This window comes from Octodon degus, unplaced genomic scaffold (genome assembly GCF_000260255.1).
Source record: "Octodon degus isolate 3935 unplaced genomic scaffold, OctDeg1.0 scaffold00081, whole genome shotgun sequence".
NCBI classification, from domain to species: Eukaryota; Metazoa; Chordata; class Mammalia; order Rodentia; family Octodontidae; genus Octodon; species Octodon degus.
Genome location: NW_004524657.1, coordinates 4,737,636 through 4,748,269, shown reverse-complemented (window position 1 = coordinate 4,748,269; position 10,634 = coordinate 4,737,636). Strand labels below are relative to the sequence as shown.

Genomic DNA, 10,634 nt, shown 5'->3' with positions numbered 1-10,634 from the left:
TTAAATAGAATATGGAATTTAATGAGAGAGAGAGAGAGAGAGAGAGGGAGAGAGAGAGAGAGAGAGAGAGAGAGAGAGAGAGAGAATAAAAAACAATATAGAATTTCAAAACAAGGTGATAGGAAATTAACAATGATTGGTATAGTGCATATTGCCTATTGGTATCTTAAAGGAGTTGGTCTCTCAGTTCTTTTTGCACAAATATTCCCAGACAATTCTGATACATAATCTGGTTTGGGAACTTCTAAATAATAATATTAGATTTCTGACTACTAATGCTGACCCCAGTTTTTTGTCTCTCCAATATAATTTCCCAATTTAAGTTTTAAAAGAGTAAAGACTTTTCATTGTAGTTCATTTGACTGATATCATTGTTAAGACATTCAATTCATTTTATTATCCAGGTCTCTAAATATTTTTCCCTGGTTCCATAACCCTACCCAGACCCAAGATTATCCTAATGTAGTAACACTGCAGCCACAAATTTAGTACATACTAATAAAACCTCTCCATTTGTTTAAAAATTATTTATTTATTTATCTATTTATTGGTACAGGGTCTTGGTACACAGCTTGGACTCATACTAATCCTTCTGTTTTAGCATCCCTAGTCATAGAATTACAGGCATGCACTGCCACATCCACGTTCGGGCCAGCAAGGCAAGCTCCAGGTTTATTACTGAGAATTCAGCTCAGATTCTTGTGCTTGCCAGTTTGCTTAGACTGCTGAACTGTCTCTCCAGCCCAAAACCTCTTTTATCCTTTAAATCTGTTAATTTATGCCCATATTGAATTGAAATAGAGTTTACTATACTTTTTCAATCTCTAAAATAGCTTCCATCTATTATGCAAATTGAAAAGGCATTCCAATAAATGTGTGGTTTTAGTTCACCTATTCTCCAATTTCACTTTATAAATGCATAATGAATGCTCTTTTACATGCACTGCATTTCATTTCAGGGAATATCTGATGACAATATGGGAAAAGAAAATACAACATTGCTGAGAGAATTTGTTCTCACTGGACTAATACTTGCACCACGATGGAAAATCCCCCTGTTCCTGGTGTTCCTGGTGGTATACTTCCTCACTGTTGTTGGGAATCTTGGGTTGATAGCTCTTGTTAGGCGAGACCCTCATCTTCATGTTCCCATGTACCTTTTCCTTGGGAGTTTAGCCTTTGTTGATACATCTATATCATCCATAGTGATTCCAAAGATGCTGGTCAACTTCTTCACTAAGAATAAAATTATCTCTCTTTCTGAATGCATGGTCCAATTCTTTTCTTTCAATATCAGTGCAACTACAGAATGTTTCCTCTTGGCAGCAATGGCTTATGATCGCTATGCAGCCATTTGCAATCCTTTACTCTATCCAGTGATAATGACCAACCAGCTATGCATACGACTGTTAGCCCTGTCTTTTATAAGTGGTCTTCTTCATGCTTTAATTCATGAAGGTTTTTTATTCAGATTAACTTTCTGTAATTCCAACATAATACATCACTTTTACTGTGACATTATATCATTGTTTAAGATTTCTTGTACAGATCCTTATCTTAATTATCTAATTGTTTTTATTTTCTCTGGTTCAATCCAGGTATTTACTATTGCGATTATTCTTGTCTCTTACACATTTGTTCTCTTTGCAGTTTTAAGAAAGAGGTCTCTCAAAAGCATAAGGAAAACCTTCTCCACCTGTGGAGCCCACCTCTTATCAGTGTCTTTATATTATGGGCCTCTACTTTTTATGTATGTGCACCCTGCATCTCCACAGATAGATGACCAAGACATGCTGGTCTCTCTGTTTTATACTGTCATCATTCCTGTGTTAAATCCCATTATCTACAGCCTGAGAAATAAGCAAGTCACAGATTCACTAAGAAAATTCTTAAAGAGGTATATTTAAATCTCATGTTACTGACTGTTATCTTCTTGTTAAAGTCACAAATAGTGCGTGTTTAATGTGGCTGTATATTTGTTCCTGTTCAATTTGCAAATATAATTAATCTAGAATTTTAATGAACTAAAGTATGAGAATAATAGACTATATTTGCATATGTATTTCAAAATTGTACAAAGAATATTTATCAATTGTTCTTTGGCATGCCAGAATAATTACAGCAGAACACAAAGGCATTTTACTAGTGTATATGCTCTTCATTGTGGCTTTAATTATTAAAGTGAGGTAGTTCTACTGAAAAAGAGTTCAATATGATCACTTTGATAATACCACAGTTGCATATCTTGGAAACACATCACATTTACCTGGCTAGAGGCAACAGGTTAGTGTTTTAGTGAACACAAATCCTTGGAATATGACAAGCCTTCACAATTGCTTTCATTTGACATTATTGGGAAATGACCAATTTCACTTCTTACAGTAATTCATTTTATTTATCATATATAGAAATAAACAGTATTTTGAATGCAAAACCAGCAACATGATAGTGCAGTTATATGGCACTTTGAGGTGACACTTTGAGCTCTTTGTGCTTCTCTGAGAGTGGGGAAGGGACCAGTGAGCCCCCATTCTCTAGAATACCGTCTAACAATCATAGTAGCTGTGTCTATGTGCTGTTTGCTGACCTATAAAATTTCACTGACTCAGAAAACTCAAAAATAAGGCTGAAGAATTACTTTGAGGAGAGTATGTAGGAAGAAAAATGGTTCATACGAAGAAAGGGTCTTACTTATCTTAGAATTGAAAAAGAAACTATTCATATAAGGAAAGCAGTAATATTGAAAGCTTATTTGAACGTATAGTTGAAAAGCAGAAAAAAAAGAAAGAAAAGCAGGAGCTTAAAATGCATACAATCAAAGATAAACAATATTCATTTGTTATTATGTCATATTTTCCAGGTGGTTTCTAGAAAAGTTGATAAAATATCAATATTTGTATGTTGTGTTATGCTTGAAAAATTCTCGTCTTACTCCAGCACATTCAGAACTCTTTATGAGTAGTGTGTGGTCCACCTGCAGCTCTGTAGACATTTCTACTCATATCACTGCACCATTCACCCTAAACAGTGCTCACCTGTGTGCTTGTACAACTCTGCTTATGTTCTACATCCTGCTGATATTCCCTTCTTTAGCATTATTGTCAGATATTTCTTAATAAAAAACTGATTAAAATATATCCCTGTCCAGTTACTAAAATGCACAATCTGCATGTTGAATGCTATTTTATCCTGAATTTGCTTACCCTGACGTAATTTGAGATTTATTAGAATAAAACATGGCTACCTCTTAAAACTTTCTGCACAATTCTTTAAATAGAACCTGAATTATACAAAAAATGAGTGACTGTGGATGATACACAGAGCTGAAAATCTTTTGCACAGTGGTTCATTTTAGAGGCTTAATTACCCAAACTAAAGATAATGTTTATATATTTTTGATCTGATCATAAAGGTTGTCTAGTTGTACAGCTGTATGCTTTCATTGGAAGAGGAATGAGTAGAGATCTGAAATTCCTCTGAGAAGATCAAAGGTTGTCTTTTGACACAGTAAAGCTGCTATATTGGGGAATGATTTAAATGTTCCTGAGAAGTCCAGGCTGTTCTACAGAACATTAGAAGCATTGAAATCATAAGCATTTATTTGCTATACATGTTTTAACAATTGAAATTATACCTTGTGCCTCTAATTCCATCACATGTGTTTAAGAAAATTTTTATTTATAAGATATGTTGCTTTATGTATACCTTTATAAAAAACAATGAATACTTTGTGCACTTTTTATTTGTATAATCTGACAAAAATCAAGATATAATTTAAGTAGAAAGACAGTTCCCGTCAGGAGCCAGTCTTAAATAAAGTCCTTATCTTCACAGTAGCTCAAGCTCCAGATACATAGTACTTAAATTACTCACTTTTTAATTTGTTTATTTTTATGTATTTTAGTAGAGGACCTACAGGGTCTCACTACATTGATCAGACTCCTAGTGATGTTCCTATTTTCAGCCTCCCAAGCACTGGAATAAAAGGCACACCACTGTGCCCAGTCTCATTCGCTGTTTTAGCATGCTCTGGGTGTGAGCCTGGAATGGCACTCTGAGGATTGAACCCCTGTTCCTTTGTCTGCCTGAGCAGGAGCTTTAGTCCACTGAGCCATCTGGCTGGCCTAGATCACTCACTTTAAGTAGGAATCTGTTGAAAATGCTTTCTAGGCAAATACCAGAGGCAGCATATAAAGAAAATCACAATTTAATGCTTACATATGTCACCAGGTAGGTCCTGTTAAAGTAAGGATTTTGTTTAGTTCTGGGTGGGGTTCAGGAGTCTTCTCTTCTAAGGAGATGCTGCTCCTGGACACTTGCCATCCATGGAGCCATAGTACCAGAGAGCCTAGACAGTCAGAGATCCTGAATTATAAAATATATAAAAATAACAAGTATGTCTGGCCTGCAAGGAGAGAGGAAGAAGGGAGCCAGATGTATCATTGGAGGTAGCACTAGTCAAATCATCTGGTGCCTTGAAATTTAGGTCAGGGACTTTGCTCTTCACCCTAACTTAAAAAAAATCTATAAAGCAGTAAGGGCATCTTTTTAGCAATGCGTAACCACACTGCAACCCTCAGCCCACTTATTTATTGTAAAGTATCAGCACTGCAATTAAATCTGAATACTAAGGTTTTGGTTTAGAAAAAGTAATCCATATATCAACATCTTTTGTCTTAAAAGAAAAATAAACAGCACACATATCATAGGCTTGCCACCACAGTTATAGAGGGGGTTTGAAATGCTATGACAGTTATATTTCCCTCTTGATCACTAAAATATCAATTTGTTAAAGGATGTTCATTTTGAAAACTAAATTTAATTGCCTACCTGTGTCATTTAGTTTTACATCTCATATGTGAATAGTTGCATGTAATTTATGGTATGTAACTTATGGCTGTGTGTGGTAGTATATTTCTATAAAACCAGCAGCCTGGACTACATAACAATAAGATGTCTGAAAAATCAACATGAAATGAATATATATATATATATATATATATATATATATAATATCTTATAGTTTATAAATAAATTTTTATATATTATATCTTTGTGTAGGTTAGGATTCCTAGATGAAGAGAAAAAATATATATCATAAGTATATATAGCATATGTATAGTACATATACGATGGTTATAATTATTATAGGTTTACAAGATCATTGGTAGGATAATCCACAGCATCCATCTGCATACTGAAGATTTAGGGCATCCAGCAGTGTCTTAGTCCATGAAAATGGAAGCTGTGAAACTAGAAAGATTAAGAATACAGCACCAATCTAGGAACAGAGGCCTGGCAGCTCTTCAGAGAGTCACTGGATGAGTCTACTTTTAGGCTGAAAAAACTCAAGTTTGATGTTTACAGGAAATGGCACCAAAAGATGCACCCCTCAAAAAGAATGGAACTCTAGAAATAAGTGCTAAGGTCCTCCCTGTTCCCATTTTATTCCACCCTATCTATAAGCCTGTTGCACAATGTTACCCACTTTTGAGAGGGTCTTCTCACCTAAATTTGCTGGTCTTCATGCCAACTTCTCTGGAAACACTCCACAGCTACATTCTGAAGTGCATCTAATCTAATGTGACTTCTAATCCTTTTTATTGATTTTCTTTAAGTACCAAAGTTATTTTTCCATATACATAAAGACAGTATATTCAATTTTATTCCTTTTAATAGATGCAGGTTGGCGTCTTATTATGCTTCCAATTTGCATTTTATTGATGAATAAATGTAAGCAATTTTTTCATTTGACTTCTGTGTATCTACCTTTTTTTTAATTTTAGGGAAGGGTCTACAGGGTGCTCAAGGTTTCACTACTAGTTCGGACTCATAGTGATTCTCTTGTTTACAGCCTCCCAAGTGCGGGGATTACAGGCATGCACCACCACACCCAGTCTCAGCAGGCCCCGGGGGTGGGGCCAGCACCGAAGGAAGGGAAGGGGGAAATAGAATCCCTGGCCCCTGCATCTGCTTGTAGGCATTTTAATCTACTGAGTTATTTGGCAGTCCAATGTATCTTCCTTGGTAAATTGTCTTTTTAAATCTTCTTCCCATTGTTGAAATGGGTTGAATTTTCTTACCATTGAATACTGAGTGCTTTTGTAATTCTTTGGTCAATATACGATTTGTAAATATTTTCCCACAGGCCTTTGATAGCCTTTCTTTTCATAAACTAGCTCAGTGGTACATTACACTGAGGATTTTATGTGATTGGAAGTAGTAGGTAAGAAGTAGTACCATGGCGGACTTACTGGAAACTTTTTTTTTGGTCAGGGCCTAAAAAAATAAATCTAAGAACAAAACACATGGAACTTTTATTTTATTTTTTTCTGCCAGTCGGATTTTATTGGCACATTTTTATCAACATAACGATCAATTCATCATACAGAATTTGTACCTGTACATGGTACAACATTTTTTTTTTTATAATTCTCCCGACTTCCATTCAACCACTTCCTATTTACAAAAGCTTTGCGTTCATTTATATTTTTCTTATATTTTTACCTCTTTTCTTCCTTCCACCTTTGTTACCTCCCCACTTGAGTGTCATCTTCCTGTGTTACACAGAACTATTATACATTTGTTCCTGATTTACATTCTTAGCTTCTCATACCAGAGAAATAATGCAGTATTTACCCATGTGTGTCTAATTTACTTCACTTAAGAGTATGGTCTCAAAGTGCATCCATTCACCTATAAATGCCTCAAGCTTATTTGTTTTTTAAAGTTTATGCTTTGTTATGGCAGAGTACAGTGTAGTACTCCACTCTATTAAAAAAAAACCACACTCTCTATATGCATTCACCAGTTGATAGGTATTTGGACTATTTGCAAGATGGGGCTATTACAAACTATGTTGCTATAAACATGGGTGTGCATATATTGCTGTGGTGTGATGCTTTTAATTCTTTTGGGAAAATACACAGAAGGGGAGTACCTGGGTCAAATTGGACACTTATTTCTAGTTTTTGAGGAATCTCCACACTGATTTCTGCACTGGCTGCACAAGTCTACACTCCCATCAAGAGTTGAGAATGAATCCTTTTCTTCCACATCCCCACAAAGATTTGTTATTAGTTGATTTCTTGAAGATAACCATTCTTTCTAGAATGAAATGGAATCTCAGCATTAATTTAGTTTTTATCTCTTGGATGACCACTGATGTTGAACATTTTTTTGTATATTTATTTGCTTTTGCTTCTTTATGTGAGAAGGGTCTGTTTATCTGTGATACCTATTTTTGGATTGGGTCTTTAAGTTTTGGAGTCCTGATTTGTTTGCATTCTTTATATATCCTAGTTAGCAATTCTTTGTCTGAAGAACATTTGGCAAATTTTTCCACACTTTGGGGTATCTGTTCATTCTGTTGGTGTTTTTTCTTGCTGTGCAAAAGCTTTTTAATACTATAAGATCCCAGTTTTTGATTCTTTATGATAATTTCTATATTCTGTTGATTTTCTTCTTAAAATCTTTGCCTGCACCACTGTCTTCAGGAGTTCTACCTATTCTATTTTCCAGAAGATTTAATGTTTCTATTTTAATATTTAGATCTTTAATCCATTTAGATTTTAGTATAGTGTATGGTGAAAGGTATGGACCTAATTTTAAACTATGACATGTGATAAGCCAGATTTTTTTGGCACAATTATTAAAAGAGACTATTTTTCTTACACTGAGTGTGTTTTCAACCATTGTAAATGATAAGGTAGTTAAGTATGCCTGGAGTTGATTCTGTATCTTCTAATCTGTTTTTTTTAAAGGAAAGGTTTATTTAGCTCATAGTCAGTGGAGGTTTCAGTTTATACTCAGCTGGTTCCAAGTTAGAGTGGCACATGGCACAGAGCAGCCATTCATGGTGGTGGCAAAGAGCAGAGGACAAAGGGAGTGGCAGCAGCTCTGGCAGCTAGTTAGCCTCTCTCCCCTCCTTACATTGTTTATTTCTCCATAATTTTATTGATAAACAAATAGCAATGAGACAGTTTCAAATCAAATTGGCAGGACAATTTCAATAATTAACACATTGCATACATTCCTCCCAGTGGTTAATTGCTGAACAAGATGAGGACATGATATCCTATCTACAAACATCATTAGAACAAATCACTCTATTCATTAAGAGAATGTAACTATATATTTATCCTAACCACTTTGAATACACAGATACAAAATGGACATGTGTCTGTATACCCTTCTTTTGTTAAGTTCCATTATTTGAATATTATAGGTGTGTTAACTCAGCAAAATAATCTAAAAGAGTTCAATAGTCCATAATAGTATTGGGTATTCTGCTTCACTGGCAATGACAGAAATTGTTGGCCTGAGTCCCCTACAGCTCAACATAACAGCATGGCTTTACTTTTTACATTTCGTTTTTATACTTTTTGCTGGGTGGCTAACACCAAGATAAAGCAGGACTTATGCAACAAGAGTTGCAACTTTTGGGTCTGATAAGTTCAGTGAAATCCCCTCAAGATTTATCCTGAGATCCTATACCTCACATTGTTTATCAGTGTCAGCCATGTGGATGAGTCACAGACAATGCTTAGCCAATGTGCTCTCTGTGAAAGCCTGAGAGAATGTTTTCTCTTCATGTGACTCTCCTTAGGCACAATCTACATCATCGATCACTTTCCTCTTTGGCCCAATATTCTCCTTGATCAGAAAATTTGGGACACTACCGAGGTACATGACGTTACAGTACAAGTTCTCATATGTCCTGAGTCTTAATTGACTTTGGAAGGCTAGGGCCAAAATGTTGTCTTTCCTTGGAACCCTCCTTTTTCTCTAATTTTGGTCTGCAAACTTAGGTTGTTAACCCTCCAGAAGACAAGCTTATTGTTATTACCATACAACTTAGGCTGTTAAGCTTCACCTCACTATCTGTCTGCATATCAAACATCTTAGGCATAATATGGAACAGGTATTTTTCGTCAAGTATTGGTATGTTGAATTTAAGTCCCTACAGGATATGATAAAAAACATTTAAAAATTAGAATATATTTTAAAAATAGGCATAAAGAATTATATACTTCTTATGTTTACACATAAGTTCAAAAATCTCACCATATACAACCTTGAAGCAGGACAGTGGCACAATATTCCTTTCCTGTCTTTTGCTTTCATTCACCACCCCCTTCTTTTTGAACAACCATCTACCCAAGAGACATCATAACAGCACCTGGCATGTCATGACAAGCAGCCAGTATTCAGATGACCAGAATGACAGGCTATTACTACTATGAAACTACTATTACAGATTACCATTCGCAGTGCTGTTGCTTAGTTCACAGGTATCAGTATATATAGTTAGTCAGGGTGAGAATCTTTCCAATTAACTTCTAGATTCAAAAATCTTCTGGAGATTCACAGGATCATTGCCTTGCCCATCTTCTACATATAACGGTATGTCTTGACATTGTCATGTTTCCTAACTCTTCTCCTTTCTCTCTCTTGATTAGTTAGTCCTCGAGATATTACTTCCCTTTAACTTATATTATACCTTTCTATTTGTATTTCTTCTCTTTAGTTCTTATACTAGGGAAACTATATGATATTTTTTTTTTAAAAGAGAAATTTGATTGTTTTATTTATAAAAGTAAAAAACAGAGAACTCATTTGGGGTAAATAAAATTGAATTTGCTTTGAACATTGTTTATGTGCCCTAAGGAAATCTTGCAGCAAATGGTAATGCTATTGAAATCATTTTTATAGTGAAAGGAGGTGTTAATTTAAGCAATAGCTCTGTGAAAGTGAGCAAAATGATAAAATACTAAAGTTGAGCTGTTACAGCTTCATTGAAGCCAAGGTGGAAGTTAGAAGAGATTCACTATAGCATGCCTGTTGGACCGATTTTTCAATGATACCCATTCCCTCACCAGATACTTCCTAAGATCTAATTGCTCTCCTAAATAAGCGAGAGAGGAAAAGCCCTCTGAATCCAGGTTGGAATTTTTGAAGATACTGGTACGACCCACAGAAGAGATTTATAGCAGACCCAAAAAGCAATTTTGATGAGAAAAAATATTTTAAAAAGTTCATCTAACCCATAAAGATAGCTGAATAAAAAATGACTTAAAAACACTATAACGTACAGTGAAAAAGACATGGAACCTGAATAGGTTTTGAGCGCTGGCTGGAGTTTTCCTAAAGCACTGTATATCAGAACTTTGCTCAAGATGTATTTACTCTCAGTCTTGTGGTGAATGATGCAATTGCTAACAGCTATTAAACTGCTCAAAGATAAATGAATAGCATATTGGGACAAAGCACTAAGGAGCTTTGCTTCCCCTTGGCATGGTATTAACTGAAGGAGTGACAGATCCTTGCTATTTTGCAGAAATAAGTTCAGAACATGGGAAATTAAAAATATAGTTCTCAGTGTAATAGAAGCAGAGCATTCTGCCTGGACTAGACGTAAGGGAAACTTGCGTAACAGAGCCACTGTGCCGGTAAGGATTGTATAATGCCATGTTCACTACATTTGAGCAATACACTTCTCATTTACTTGTGCTAGTTGCATTTCTAAACTGTTTCCATGTCATAGTTTATTTGTCAGCATTATATTTGAATCATTTATTCATCTACACTAAATTCACAATGCATTGTTCTTTTTCACTGCGCTCTCACTACCT

The 10,634-nt window shown here is 35.2% G+C and overlaps 1 protein-coding gene across 1 annotated transcript; it reads left to right on the top strand.

Annotated features, from left to right (window-relative positions):
• The first annotated feature begins 968 nt into the window (after positions 1–968).
• LOC101562625 (olfactory receptor 187-like) lies at positions 969–1,907 on the top strand. The gene has a single exon (XM_004636616.2). The coding sequence runs from the start codon at positions 978–980 to the stop codon at positions 1,905–1,907; it is 930 nt and encodes a 309-aa protein (XP_004636673.1). The 5' UTR covers positions 969–977.
• The last annotated feature ends 8,727 nt before the right edge of the window (positions 1,908–10,634 follow it).

Coding starts and splice junctions, on each gene's coding strand:
- LOC101562625 (XM_004636616.2), top strand. CDS start 978: ATGGGAAAAGAAAATACAACATTGCTGAGAGAATTTGTTCTCACTGGA.